The following is a 15,830-nucleotide window of genomic DNA, read 5'->3' on the forward strand; positions in this document are numbered from 1 at the left end:
GGTATGGCAACTGCTCGGCCTCCGACCACAAGGCACTACAGAGGGTAGTGCGTATGGCCCAGTACATCACCGGGGTCAAGCTTCCTGCCATCCAGGACCTCTATACCAGGCGGTGTCAGAGGAAGGCCCTAAAAATTGTCAAAGACTCCAGCCACCCTAATCATAGACTGTTATCTCTGCTACCGCACGGCAAGCGGTACCAGAGTCTATTTGCCCCCCCCCCCCCCCCATACGCTGCTGCTACTCTCTATTATTATCTATGCATAGGCACTTTAAAAACCCTACTGTACCTGCATGTACATAATTACCTCAATTACCTCGACACCGGTGCCCCTGCACATTGACTCTGTACCAGTACCCCTGTATATAGCCCCGCTATTTTCATATTGGGTAGGATTTAGACCTTCAATGTCTCTGGTCCACAATCCAGTCCAGTTGGTGGCGGTAATGCACTTTAAAGTTGGTTGCCAACCGCGATATAAATTCCACAGAAGAAGAAGAAGAACCACGCCTTCTGCAACATTCACTTAATTTTTTCCCGCACAGCAACCGTCATTTATTCGTGCTGTGTTGAAAGACGTAGACAATATTTTTATATTTAGATTTAGCAGAAACACCTAGCTGTAAACATGGGGGTAACCAAATTAACGCGTCATATGTTTTTATGGAGTATGGCAAATATTTACATGTTTGCTTTTGCATCCCTCTATGTCCAGATACCAGGTAAAACAACATTTTACTTGCGCCAATTTGTTAATTGTAATCTAAGGAACTTGATTATTGGTTGACTGTTGATGATCATGGAAAAGCATTCAGCGCTGCATCTTTGAATCGGGTGGTTCCCACTTTTTCCGAATGTTTAGCTTGCTTCCTCATATTCCAACTGTTGCGATTCTGATGATGAACTGATTGTAGTTGCATCTGTTCGGTAAAGTACACCGGGGATTGTAAATATAACATACTGTCAACGAAGTAGCCTAATATGTCTATCGGATGAAATGAACACTTTCTGAGCTAGCCAGTGTTGTTGGACTGATCGGGCGAGCTAATAACAACTTCCACGTGCTAAGCTATTTCGCTACATTCATTGCCTTTGCAACAGTGTTACAACTCATGCAACATCACTATAGCCTAGGCCTAGAAAAGGAATGTATTTTGATTGAATATTCCGTTTCAGATACATTACATACACAGATCTATATTGATGTGTTCGTATTTATTTATAAACATTAACTAGCTGTATAGGTGAATGAATTGTTATAGAATGGCCCTACACGTACTAAGGGAAATCATACATTAATGTAGGGGAGACTTAGCCAAGTAAGAACCATACTGATCTCGCGAGCTCGCAAGTTCGAACCAGGCTAAACCTCGTATCCTGGCTTTATAAAGGAGAATGAGGCAGGTTGGCAGCGATAGAAGTGATGTGGCCTTGCATGCTATGGCCACGTCCTGACAGCACTGGTCATTATTGGATAGATGCCCGATTAGATATTTGCTTGGGGCAAGTGGATGTTTTCTGGAATGAATTTGCTTGGGGCAAGTGGATGTTTTCTTTGCACGGTAGCTGTCGTTGCCTTTTTTTATGCCTATATCTGTCTTTGAGGGTTAGGATTTCCCTCCAGAATGTACACACATCAGTCCAGTATTCGAGCTTGGCTCAGACCCCTAACAGTATACAATCGATCTAACTTGTAGTATCATTTCCATTTTTTTCCCAGTCTAAATACAAACTTGTAGTCATGTTGATTTGCCGTCACTGTCAGTACACCACTTTACTTTATCATCCAACCATCTTATTATGCAAATTGCATGAGAAATGTACCAAGGTAAAATGTGTTTTATATTCAATCTTGGGTTGCTATTTGGGTTTGTCTCCTCAATAGCTATTGAACCAAACATTCCATTATTATGAAAATTAGATATTCTGAATTGGGGGAGGATTGACTTATTCTTATTAAGGACATTTAGATTTTCTTTATCGGGGGATTTAAATCTTCAATAGCTTTTAGCAAAGCACTCTATGACTATGAAAATGATTTATTCATAATCAGGGGAGCTGATTAAACACTATAGAAGATAGCTCTTACACTATCTTTAATAGCTCTTACACTATCTTTAATAGCTCTTACACTATCTTTAATAGCTCTTACATGAAGTGTGCCATGACTATGAAATTGATATATTCAGAATCAGGGCAGGATGGACAAAAATGCATTTTTTTCTATAGATTTATTCGTTTTTTATGTTTTGTCTTCAATACCTCTTTCTGTTAAAGAACGGGTGTGTGTGTGTGTGTGTGATATTTCTCCTTGGAATCCTTCACAGCTCGCTCATCTATTCGGTGCGGTATAGTCGTCGGCTGTTCCTGTGTGGAACATTCCGTGGATTTCACCACTATTGTAAAGAAAGGTACAAAAACTACACCTTGTATTCCAAAACGCCTGAAACCGACATCCTACGCAGGATTTCTGACTAGACACCGGCAAATTGTAATCATCATATACTTCCGCTGATGTTGGTTTCGGAATACAAGGTGTATTGTTTGTGCTTTTCTTTACACAAACAAATATGTATTTTTGTCCATCCGATTTAAGTAATAATTCCCGAGAAGGTGTGGTATATGGCCAATATACCACGGCTAAGGGCTGTTCTTATGCACGACGCAATGCGGAGTGCCTGGATACAGCCCTTAGCTGTGGTCTATTGGTCATATACCACAAACCACCGAGGTGCCTTATTACTATTATAAACTGGTTACCAATATAATTAGAATAGTGAGAGAAACAAATGTCATACACGTGGTATATGGTCCGATATACCATGGCTTTTTAGCCAATCAGCATTCAGGGCTTAAACCGCCTAGTTTATAATACAGAATGGATCATTTTCATAGTCATGGAACACTTTGTGTAAGAGCTATTGAAGATTGAAATCTTATTATATAAAATTCAAAAGTGTGGATTTTTCTATATCAGGTGGATGGAGATAGTATTATCTTCATAGTCAGGGCATGCTTGGCTCAATAGCTATTGATGAGAGAACCAAATATCCAACACAAAACACATTTTACCAAGAGCAATTCATGTGTATGTCCACTTGCAATCCACTTGCATAGTCACTTTACCTGGCAGCAGGTGGCCTAACTGGAATAACACATCTCATTTGACAAGTGCTGGCAAGATGAGATGCATTGAACATGAATGAGTCATCATTGCACAGTTTAGTGTTTGTTTTACTTTATTGCTCTGCTTCTAGTCCCAAATGTGATCATACTTCTACTTGGTCCACTCTGTGTGCCAGGTATGTCATAGTGCCACTTCTAGTCACTCAGCTTCACCTGTCGTCTCAAGTGTACACTAGATTCCAATAAGACTAGCTGTATGCTTTCAGTTTTTTTATATAAAGTTATGCCATGCATAATGCCACATTCCAATCAGTTGATCACAATCTTGGCTCAACCTGTAAGCAATGTTATGGTAATGTAATAATATGCTGGAATACCTTTTTTAGTGAGATGTTCGAATTTCTGAACTCCCTTCTTTCACATGTTCCCTTTGACTGAATAAGCAGACATCACAGATAAAAACAAGTGTCTTGTTTTCACATACGTGACCTTTGACCTATTTAGCAGGGTGCCATAAACCCACTTACTGTAAGTATATGAACATGACCTCTAGTCACTAATCCCATTCTCAATAACCCCCCCCCCCCCCTATTTTGTTTATCCATCCCTGCTCTTTGTCTCTGTGGCCAGGTCTCTATGGCAATGAGGGGGTCCTGCCTGTGCGCCTGGTGGAGCCGCGTGTGGATGGCTCCAGGCCAGTGTTGGAGCAGATACATGCCCACCCCTCGCTGCTGTGGCTGGGGCCCCGGCTGGGTCTGGACCTGGACGCCCAGCAGGCAATGGAGCTGCTCTGCCTGGTGGGGGTGCTCTTAGCCCTGGGAGCAGCCCTGCTGGAGCCCCTCCGAGACAGCCTGGTGTTCTTCTGCCTCTGGGCCCTCTACCTCTCCCTCTGTCAGGTCTGTGGGTGGGGGTGGTTGTCTGTCTGCCATTGGTTTGGTTAGATACTGTACATTAAATAAATGATACAGTAAATGAATCAACATATTTTTCTCTTGACAGATGGGTCAAGACTTTCTGCGTTTTCAGTGGTAAGTAATCTGTTCTCTGACTTCTCATATGGGCTGAATTGATAGGCTGCAAAGCTCAGACTGAAACTAAAAGTATTTTGTTTACTAAAGTGTTATTGCTGAAGGCAAAATCTACTGGGTCTGTGTGAGGTCATTTTGTTATCAGCGATGGGTTTTACTGCTAGAGCATTAGTGTCCGACAATACACTGCTATTGGAACCATTTACCAGTCAAATTCACGATCCACTCTTCATAATTCTATGTTGATTACAAACTACAGTACAGTGCACCGGTTGTCAACTTGAGACTAGAACGGATGTTGAAAGTGTTTGTGCATATGTATCAGTCTTAGACGTCATGCATATTTGATAGGGGTAAGCAGACTTTGCATTGAAGGACATCTGTCGCACATGTAATATGGTTTTAGAGTTACTGACTTGTAGCTAAGCTTGGAGATGTGCTAGAATTGCAACACATTTACTTCTGATATCTGTTTGTAGCAAAGCAAGATGGTGTAAGGCCAGGGCCGGCTGCCCATTAGGCAGGATTAGACGGTGGCAGATTGACGAGGGCGGCCTTTTCTGAGCTAAACTGACCAAGACGTACCTCCACCAACACATAAAACCGCACATAGTTCTGCCCAAAAACAATGACAATTTCTCTCAACCAGTGGCATATGGGAGTTTTAGGTGAACACTGATGCCGCCCTGTGATAAGCAGTGCCCACTTTGTCAAAGGCAGGGGAGCAAAATATTTTGCTGGTCCATTCCCAGCATGCCTCTCCAGGGTGTTGTTGGAGAGAGGCATCCACCAACGTGCCGTCAAAAACATCACGTAGCAGATATAGCCTATGGTAGAAAGAGTATGCAGCCTTTTCTCTAGCTTACAGGCTGGAGATAAAATGTATAACAATGTAATGAGACGGACACTTTTTACATCATGCATGTTTCTCCAATTAGCTTAATGTAAATATGGCGCCCAATCTTAATAAAAAAAATGCGCCAACAAGTTAGCGAACACCATATCCCCCCCCCCAAAAAAAAAGTCGCAGCAATCAGGACAAATAAAGACCTGAAAAGTATGTATTTTTCAGCATCTGGAAAATACGTATTTTTCCACCTCTGATATAGATGTATTTTATTGAGAAATTTCTTTTTGTCTCGCCTAGAGCGTCACAACGGCCAGGTCTGGGCCTGTGTAAGGCAGTGGTTTTCACAGCAACGGCAATTGCATGGAGTGGTAAATAGATAATAAATAGTTGCCTGGTTATGTTTTTAGGAGTAGTAGGGGTGGGCGTGTCTGAACTGTTTATAGTTAGCTGGCTGTCCCCTAAGGCACACCAGTTGATTCTGCATGAAGAGAATGCCAACCTACAACCAGTTTTAAGATGCACAGCTACCAGTATGTTTTTCCATCTCAGTGCCTCTGGCTCTAATTGGCATTGCTTCTACTAGGCTAACTGATTTCCTGAAAGGCAGTCATTGGATTTGAAGCTCAGTGAATATTTACTGTATTCCACTGTTTTGAGCAGGAATTTCATGTAGCCTTCTGGTGCAGGAATTTTGAGGGAAATGTAATCTATTGATTTTAATACGTTTGAACTTTGTCATTTCTTTGAGACCTGAGACTTTGGGTTGTTGGAGGGATTTCAGTGCCCTATACATTATAGTTATGATGTGAGGAGGAGTTGGGATTTTTTTTTAAGGAAAATGGAATTTGATTATTAATGTCTCATTTTATTCCCTCCCATAGGGACAGTCTGCTGTTGGAGGCGGGCTTCCTGACCGTGCTCGTCGCGCCGCTCAACCTCCTGCGGTGCTCGGCGTTCCGTCAGCATGACGCCGTGACCTTCTGGCTGGCGCGCTGGCTCCTGTTCCGCCTCACCTTTGGCTCCGGGGTCGCCAAACTGGCCAGCCACTGCCCCAGCTGGTGGGGGCTCACTGGTGAGACAGGGGAACTTCTCATGACACAAAACTGTACTGTTCAATGTATACTGAACAAAAATATAAACGCAACAATTTCAATTAGTTTACTGAGTTACAGTTTATATAAGGAAATCAGTTGATTTTAATGAATTCATTAGGCCCTTATCTATGGATTTCACATGACTCAGCAATGGGTGGTCCTGGGAGGGCATAGGGGAGTGTGAAGGAACTTGGGAGCGTGAGGGAGAAATTATTTATTCACCTTATTTGTTTGAGATTAATACTTGACAATACATACTTGAATAGTCCTATTAATGTTGTGGTTTTTATGGTCTCCTCTCTAGCTTCCTGCAGCTAGTCCATGGGTTTTTACTAGAGATAGCTTGAAGCTGACAATTGATTGATGTCTCGTGATAAAAAACCAAACAGACACATTCCAGTCTATCATTAGTGGTGCATGTGAGACATATGTCTCAGGTCTAACTGGATCTGCATTCTATAGATAGAGAGAGCCTGAAGGAATAGAACAAACATTTCAGTGTTTCTCATCCTTGCATCTGGGAAACTTAGAATAACACCCCCCCCCCCCCCCCTGCAGTTTTAGGTTTGGTATTTAAAGACCTGGTATTCTCTGTATGATTTAAGCACTCGGTCCGACAGTCAAGACTTGGATTGACAGGTTCGTTATTGCAATATTGAATAAAGATGGTTGTTTGAGGAAATGAGTCTCTCTCACTTGAATAGAATTTTCACCACAGGAGCCAGGCCCAGCCAGTCAGAGTGAGTTTTTTTCCCCACAAAAGGGCTTTATTACAGACAGAAATACTCCTCAGTTTCATCAGCTGTCCGGGTGGCTAGTCTCAGACGATCCCGCAGGTGAAGAAGCCAGATGTGGAGGTCCTGGGCTGGTGTGGTTACACGTGGTCTGCAGTTCTGAGGCCAGATGGAGTACTGCCAAATTCTCTAAAATATCATTGGAGGCGGCTTATGGTAGAGAAATTAACATTCAATTCTCGGCAACAGCTCTGGTGGACATTTTTTTGTGGTCTTGTCCCCAGCACAATGTGCACCTGTGTAATGATCATACTGTTTAATCAGCTTTTTGATATGCCACGCCTGTCAGGTGGATGGATTATCTTGGCAAATGAGAAATGCTCACTAACAGGGATGTAAACAAATTTGTGCTCAAAATTTGGTAGAAAACATTTTGTGCGTCTGGAAAATCTTTTATTTGAGCTCATGAAACATGGGACCAACACTTTACACGTTGCGTTTTATATTTTTTGTTGGGTATAGCTTCGGGACCGCAACTAAATGGGAGTCTGTTGCGACATTGGGCTGAAATTGGGACTCCTGATCCCAATGTCAAACCAGTGTCCCAACAGACTCTCAATTAGTTGCGGTCCAGAAGCTATGTTCAATGGTACGAGAAATGTGATGTGCTGTACAAAGACTGGTTGAGCAATGATAACATTTGCTATGGTTGTACATTGTGCATCGTGTAAGGGGTATGTACCTCACCCAGCGGCAGTATGCTCATTAGCTTCCATGATAATGATGATAATGATGATGCCTGGAGGCTCACTACACATCAGTGTTCAGGAAAAGTGTCAGATATTAGCGATTAGTCAAACATGTGATCTCAAAAAAAGGTGTGAGGTGCAGTGTTATGGGTCAAAAAAGGTGTGAGGTGTTATGGGTCAATCTTTACTCATCCATGTCTCATAACCTTCCTCCCCTCTGTCACCCCATCAACCCCCTCCCTCTTCCCAGCGGTGAACCACATGTTTGAGGCCCAGGGCATCCCCCTGCCCTGGTCCTGGTTCATCCAGCAGCTGCCAGACTGGTACCTGAAGCTGGGGACTGTCTGTCTTTTGGTGACAGAGATCGCTGTGCCCCCCCTCTACTTTGCCCCCATCCGCAGCCTCCGATTGGCAGCCTTCTACATTCAGGTGTGTGTGGTTACACCAGCAGCTGCTAAACATGAGCATGTAAAATGTCTGAGAAAGGATGGAACACACTGAAATATAGGCTTCCAGTTTGTTTCAAAGTTTCCACCCTCCGCCTAAATCGCTATCAAGTGTTGAGGTCTGGCTGAGAGAGGAGAGGTTCAGAAACACACCTACCTACAGTATAATGTATCTAGTCTGTTATCATCCAGGGAATCGCCAGACTCCGATGCTGCAATAAGGCTCTAGACTGTGTGTGTGTGTGTGTGTGTGTGTGTCATTTGTGGGACTTTTGTATGTTTGATGGTGAATGAATGACACCTAACTATACCCATGTCTAAGGGATTTTGAATGTTGGAGGATTGCGGCCCCACACATGCAATTTGCATGATGCCTTTATCTAACTATATCTACTGTACCTACTTTTCTCTGTAACTGATAACCAGGCAACATACCAGGTGAAGTTGATGTTCTTGGGGAACTATGGCTTCCTCCCCTTCCTCTCCCTGGCTCTGACTTTCTCCCTGTTGGACGACGACCATATCAGCTACTGGCTGGGCCACGGCAAGAAGAAGAGCACCAAGAGTATGAACTCACTTCTCTACTTATGCAACCTTCAACTCTCACATCTCACACCAGAGTAGACGTTCAGGCCAGCTTTCTCCCTAGTACAGCATTATACACACCCGTATGGTGCTTAAGCTGGTGGAAGGTACTATAAAACATAAAGGCTGTTACAGTAATGATCAGCTTCCTTTCTTTTCCTTTGCCTCTCCAGTTGGCCAACATTGACATGACACAGTGAGGGGTGCATTGCTGAGTGCATGCCAGCAGAACACTGGTTCAGTTCCGATGGGTGTCCTTGTGTCTTGATGGCAGTGAGAGGAAAAGGGGAGGGGTTATTGTTTTATTCTCGGGCAGAGTGGTCTGATCTGGCAGGATGTCAGGTGTTATCCTGTTTAAACAAAAGACATCACAGAAGTACTTAACTGCAGTTAACATTCCTAATGTCCTAATGGGTAACCCCTTTAACTTAATTTACAAAATTCATTTTTAGTAGCTGGACAAAAACAAATGATGGGCTCTGTTTGTGATACTAAGAGTACCTAATCTAATTAAGTTTTTTTTTTTTTTTTTGCAGCCTTGCCCCAAACCATAATGTCATTGCTGGTTGTACTGGCTGTATTTGCTGTCATCATCTATGGAACTAAAGTGCTCTTCACACTGGAGATCGACTGGGATGCCAAGACGATAACCTCCGAAACCGGTAGGTTAACATCAAATAGAGTGCATTCGGAAAGTATTCAGACCCCTTAACTTTTTCCACATTTTGTTACGTTACAGCCTTATTCTAAAATGGATAAAACATTTTTTTTAATTGCTCAATCTACACACAATACGCCATAATGACAAAGCAAAAAGAGGTTTTTAGATTTTTTTTTGTGCAAATGTATAAAAAAAAAACTGATCACATTTACATAAGTAGGTTTTCATCAAGGATCTCTCAGCACTTTGCTCTGTTCATATTTGTCAAGATCCTGACTAGTCTCCCAGTCCCTCCTGATGAAAAACATCCCCACAGCATGATGCTGCCACCACCATGCTTCACCGTAGGGATGGTGCCAGGTTTCCTCCAGACGTGACACTTGGCATTCAGGCCAAAGAGTTCAATCTTGGTTTCATCAGAACAGAGAATCTTGTTTCTCATGGTCTGAGAGTCTTCAGGTGCCTTTTGGCTAACTCCAAGCGGGCTGTCATGTGCCTTTTACTGAGGAGTGGCTTTTGTCTCGCCACTCTACCATAAAGGCCTGATTGGTGGAGTGCTGCAGAGATGGTTGTCCTTCTGGAAGGTTCTCCCATCTCCACAGACGAACTCTGGAGCTCTGTCAGAGTGACCATCTGGTTCTTGGTCTCGTCACTGACCAAGGCCCTTCTCCACCAATTACTCAGTTTCGCCAGTCGGCCAGCTCTAGGAAGAGTCTTGGTGGTTTCAAACTTTTTCCATTTAAGAATGATGGAGGCCACTGTGTTCTTGGGGACCTTCAATGCTGCAGACATTTTTAGTGCCCTTCCCAGATCTGTGCCTTAACACAATCCTGTCTCGGAGCTCTATGGACAATTCCTTCGACCTCATGGCTTGGTTTTTGCTCTGACATGCACTGTCAACTGTGTGACCTTATATAGACAGGTGTGTGCCTTTCCAAATCTGTTGAATTTACCACAGGTGGACTCCAATCAAGTTGTAGAAAAATCTCAAGGATGATCAATGGAAACAAGATGCACTTAAGCTCAATTTCGAGTCTCATAGCAAAGGGTCTGAATACTTACGTAAATAAGGTATTTCTGTTTTTTACTTTTTAATAAATTTGCAAAAAAATCTAAACCTGTTTTTGCTTTGTCATTATGGGGTATTGTGTGTAGATTGCTGAGGAGTTTTTTATTTATTTAATCCATTTTAGAATAAGGCTGCAATGTAACAAAATAAGGAAAAAGTCGAGGGGTCTGAATAATTTCCGAAGGCACTGTAAAACAGTATACCTAGTGACCTGGTAGGTTAACATCTATATATTACTGTATACCTAGTGACCCGGTAGGTTAACATCTATATATTACTGTATACCTAGTGACCCGGTAGGTTAACACCTATATATTACTGTATACCTAGTGACCCGGTAGGTTAACATCTATATATTACTGTATACCTAGTGACCCGGTAGGTTAACACCTATATATTACTGTATACCTAGTGACCCGGTAGGTTAACATCCTATATATTACTGTATACGTAGTGACCCGGTAGGTTAACATCTATAACTGTATACCTAGTGACCCGGTAGGTTAACATCTATATATTACTGTATACCTAGTGACCCGGTAGTGTTTTTGTATTTTATTTCCTGTAGGATGTCAATCATTGATACATTATGTTCATGGTTAAGTGATTTTCATGTATTTGTCCTGTTTTGTAGCCTTCACCCAGCAGCAGTTTGGCAATGTGTTGAAGCTTGTGACAGGACCCACTATCTGGGTAGGAGTTCTCTCTCTCACCTGGGAGGTGGTGGCAGCCATGCTGGGGTGAGTAGAACTATATCATAGTAAAACAGTATCTGGAATAACGTTTGTGATTCAAAGACTGTGGTAGATCTAGTTCCTATCTAGTTCCTTTTTGTTGCATTTGCTGACCCCAGAACAGTGGTCTGCCCCAATGCAGTGTGTGTCATCCTTGTTTTGCTTTAATGTCCACTGATCTCAGATCTGATTTTCCTCCCCCTAGGTGTGTGTGTGTTAGAGGGTGCCTCTGGAAGCTCTGGGGCCTTGTCCAATGGGCTGTCTTTGCCTCTGCTGCAGTCGCCATGTTTGCTATCAGTGTGGTGAGTCACACCTGTCAATCACACAGGGAGCCTTCTGATTGGTTAACTTTTTCTTTCGTACTTGCATTCATCTACTGAGTAAAACCCATCTAATTACTTTAAGTCAGTGTTTTGTGTAATAGTGAATCACTTTAATGAAGACAGCATACATCTACCTAATTGGTCTGTTGGAGTTACTATTGGTGTAGTAGTTAGCACTGTTTATAATATTCTCTCTGATTGGTCATGGTGTTTTCCGCATCCCCAGGTTCCCTACTCGTCCATGGAACAGGTGTACAGCAGTAAGATCCTACCGGAGGTGAGACAGGCCTACAGCCTAGTGGAGCGCTACAGACTGGTCAGTGCCTACAGCCTGGACAGCAGGATGACAGGGGTGGATGGGAGGTCAGAGGTCATCCTAGAGGGCAGCATGGACAAGAACACCTGGACGGTAAGAGAGCGGGGACCAAAATAATAATTATGGATGAAAAGGTTTCAGTTTATTTATTTTTTTCTCATTTCAAAATGTTAGATACGGAATGTCCTCAATCACATTATCTTCCTCAACTTCTTGACTTTTATAAAGTAAAACAATCGTATATAGTTCTGCAAAAGGTGTATTGTGTGTTTCAATGCACCTTTCCCCATTGGCCCTCTTAGGAGATAGAGTTCATGTACAAGCCGGGGAACGTGAGCGTGGCCCCTCCAGTGGTGGCCCCCCACCAGCCACGGTTAGACTGGCAGATGAGCCAGGTAGCCCAGGGACTTGCCAAACAGAGCCCCTGGTTTACAAGCCTAGTGCACTGTCTACTGCAGGGCAATAAGGATGGTATGTACTGCCCTCTGGGATAATGACTTCTATTTTTCAATTGAAGTATGGAGCACATACGTATTTGTTTTAATGAGGAAAGCGCAGGTTGCGTCTGGCAGACTACTTGTATTTTGGCTCTTGGTTGGGGTTTTTAGTCCTGTGGTCTTTTCTAGGATCAGGTCCCCCCCTGTCTATTTAATCTTATTGATTATGATCTTAAAGGAAAAACTGATCCTAGATCAGCACTCCTACTCTGAGACGCTTTATGAATACGGGCCCAGAAATTCCGTGGTATGCGCCTGTGTGAGTGGGCATGATTTACTCACGCATTGTAGATCCTTAACCTTCCAACAAAGGAGAAATATCAGCACTCACTCAGATGACCACATGCCTACATGCTGCACTAGATTGCTCACACATGACTCTGTATCTCTCCCTGTGTCCCAGTGGTGAGACTGATCCAGACAGACTCAGCCCAATACCCATTCAGCCAGGTCCCCCCGGTCTACCTCCGAGCCAGCCTCTACCGGTACTGGTTCACCCAGACCACACAGGACGGGTGAGCAGCCTACGACATCCACTACATCAGTCGGTGTGCTGGGGGAGTGTTAATTGTTTAACCCATGAATTTCTTAACTGATTTTATGAATGAATAATCTAAGATATACAAGTGAACTTAAATATTCACTATATTAAGTAATGTTATTCACAAAATGCCCACAAAATGTACAGTATGGTATACTTACAGTATGCTAATCGTCAGAATTCAATAAAGCCACTTGATACAGGTATTCAACCAGACACAAATAAAATAATTGTCCTATGGTAATGAGTGGTGTATTGGTTGTCTTCCCTGTCAGGTCTAGTCCTAATGAGTGGTGTATTGGTTGTCTTCCCTGTCAGGTCTAGTCCTAATGAGTGGTGTATTGGTTGTCTTCCCTGTCAGGTCTAGTCCTAATGAGTGGTGGAGGAGACACTATGCAGAGGAGTTCTATCCTGCAGTGCACCTGGGTGACCCTACCCTGGAGAGCATGCTCAGCCAGCACGGACTCAAGGTAGCTAAGCCTTTTTGCTCAACTGGGTTACGTTTTAACTTTGTATTGTGCTAATAATATCACTACTGTGGCTTGTGATGATTGCCCCTCAATTTCAGATGTGGTGCTGTATTGCCTATATGGAATTCACGCTCCCCTTTTGCGCTTTCATCTGTCACATTGTGTGTGTGTGTGTGTGTGTGTGTGTGTGTGTGTGTGTGTGTGTGTGTGTGTGTGGTGTGTGTGTGTGTGTGTGTGTGTGTGTGTGTGTGTGTGTGTGTGTGTGTGTGGTATGGCCAGGTGTACCAAATCTGATTTCTCAGACACGCATACCAACAACACTCACACTCCTACGTGTCTTTGTTGTGTATGTACATGTGCTTACATATTATCTTATGTGCAGGAGAAGTTCCCGATCCAGCCCAGTCCTGACTCTCCTCTGGCCCAGGTTCTGAGGCAGGTGCGGGGCCATGTTCAGACTCTACCCGGCCACCTGGTGCTCTGGTCCCTCCTGGCCACTGTCGCCACCATCTGGCTCCTCAAAACCCTGCTCTCTGGGATCCTGGGGGGCCGAAAGGCTAAACCCACCCCAGCCGAACCCAAGGCCAAGAAGGCTAAGGACCAGCCAGCAGAGAAGAGTGCCTCGGCCTCCAGTCTCAAAGCAGAGAGGGAGAACTCTGAGGAGAATAGACGGGATGCTGACAAGAGCCCTAAGAAGAGGAAGTGATGCGGGACTGCTGCCATGGGACTTCCTGTTACGTTCTTGTTGTTGCCCCTTGGGCGGAGAGAAGGGGTGTTACCTACATGTAAATCTCAGGTGTTTCTACAGTAACTGCCAATCCGACCAGCTCTGTGACTCGGAGACCACCACTGTGGCCTTGTATTCAGTCAGTTCTCATCTGTCTCACACACGCACACACGCATATACTGTACATACAAGCAAAAATGTCTATTTTCTCTGTGCCTCCTTCCGTCACCGTATTCTCAGGTCCGCCTATGGATGAGTCTTCAGACATGCCAACGGGTGAGTCCCTGACATTACAGTACAGCGGTGCTTTTATATGAGCTATTTTTGTGCTTTGCCATGTTCTTCAGGGAACACTTGATCTGAATTCTGGGAATGCATTGATACATTTGAACGGTTGTTGTCCAGCAGTTGTTTAATCTTGTGCTATATCTTTAATATGATATTCAGGGTCCACGGTCATGCTAGGCTGGGTGCCGTTACGGTACCTCGGTGAACCCTTTTCATGAACCGCCGAGATCAGTTTTACTGTATCAGACAGACTTTTTTTTTAACTGTGGAGTTGTCAAGTGGTTCCATGTAATGACATCAGTACCTGGGTCCTCTATCCCGACCATGAGAAACTGTGTTGCTACATTGTCAAGAATACTGTATCCTGAAAGCTTTGTCCTGCTAAACCCTTTGCCTTAGAAATCTGTGGATTGCTGTTGTAACTTCAAAACCCTTTGTCGCAATCTTTTTAACAGCTTAAATGCGTAACTGCTACTAAGAAATCTTTACATTCCACATCTGTGTATATTTGAGACGTAGCATTGCTTAAGCTTAGTGTATTAGGTTAAAGCACTACTGCAAAATTACTGGGCTCTAAGGATAAATTCCAAGCCCTAGGGCGCTATTCAATCTGTATCGCTTGAATCATTACAGATTGCACGGTAAAAATGGGAAGCTACTTTTTACTGGTCCGTGTTTTTATTCTTGGCTGTATGTTGAAACTGAACACTTCGATTTGACAAATAAACTACAGATGAAAAAAAAGTCAAACATTCAGTGCTTGTCAGAAACTTGACTTTCTATCTAGTTGACAGGTGTGCTTGTGTCCATTACCAGGTAAACTAACAGGTCTGTATGTTATGTGACGGAGTCTGCGGCTTGGAGCTTCATTCCTTTATAGTAATTCCACCCGGGCTGATTGTTCCAGTGACCAACAGGTTGTGCTCTTGGTGTTTCTGCATTTCTTCGTGACAAATGTACAGAGACGTGTTCAGTGTGGAAGAGGCAGTGACTCTGGTAAGGATCTCACCAATGAAGTATGGGGTTGTAGGATCAGCTCCTGAGTGGAGCTGTGTTGGTAGATGTCATGGGGGTGAATCGCTGGGGTCACCTATAGAGTAGTAGCAGTTATGGGGGAAAACTCCTGGGGGGAAAAAGTGGGCACTTCGTTTTTTAAATATATTCTCATTTAAACAAAGTGCTTAATTACAGTAGTTATTCCTCTATAACCATTGCTATTTGCTGTCTGTGAGTCACGGGGGGAACCCCAAGAATCTACCCTTTCTGCTTATGTTATCACACCCTTTAGCCAATGCCACATTTTATTAGGCAGCCACTCCAAGTGGCCTTGACTCACTGACCTGCAGAGTCCTCAGTAGGCCACCGTGCCCCAGAGTTCAAACCTACAAACCCATGCTTATGGGGTGAGATCATGACACCAGAGCCAGACTCCTTCACGCTTATGCTTTGCTTCATAATTTGACATTGAGAGTTTGGTTGATATGTGTATTTGGCTGTGGTTAAACATTTTGTTGAGTGTGTTGGTTGGATGAATGGAAAGGTTTTCTCAAGCTTTGCTTCAAATGTTTTGTCAACAAAGACGGTTGCATCT

General features: G+C 43.5%; 1 protein-coding gene across 1 annotated transcript; it reads left to right on the forward strand.

Annotated features, from left to right (window-relative positions):
• The first annotated feature begins 493 nt into the window (after positions 1 to 493).
• On the forward strand, positions 494 to 14,995 carry LOC106576169 (lipase maturation factor 2). The gene is made up of 14 exons (XM_014153134.3): positions 494 to 723; positions 3,758 to 4,023; positions 4,127 to 4,155; positions 5,887 to 6,077; positions 7,833 to 8,011; positions 8,455 to 8,593; positions 9,150 to 9,275; positions 10,978 to 11,083; positions 11,283 to 11,379; positions 11,627 to 11,809; positions 12,019 to 12,187; positions 12,617 to 12,728; positions 13,116 to 13,224; positions 13,607 to 14,995. Exons 1-14 carry the CDS (start codon positions 630 to 632, stop codon positions 13,928 to 13,930), a joined length of 2,124 nt encoding a protein of 707 aa, XP_014008609.1. The 5' UTR covers positions 494 to 629; the 3' UTR covers positions 13,931 to 14,995.
• Positions 14,996 to 15,830: the final 835 nt, after the last annotated feature.

The sequence above is a fragment of the Salmo salar genome, chromosome 17 (genome assembly GCF_965601325.2).
Source record: "Salmo salar chromosome 17, fSalSal1, whole genome shotgun sequence".
Classification (NCBI taxonomy): domain Eukaryota; kingdom Metazoa; phylum Chordata; class Actinopteri; order Salmoniformes; family Salmonidae; genus Salmo; species Salmo salar.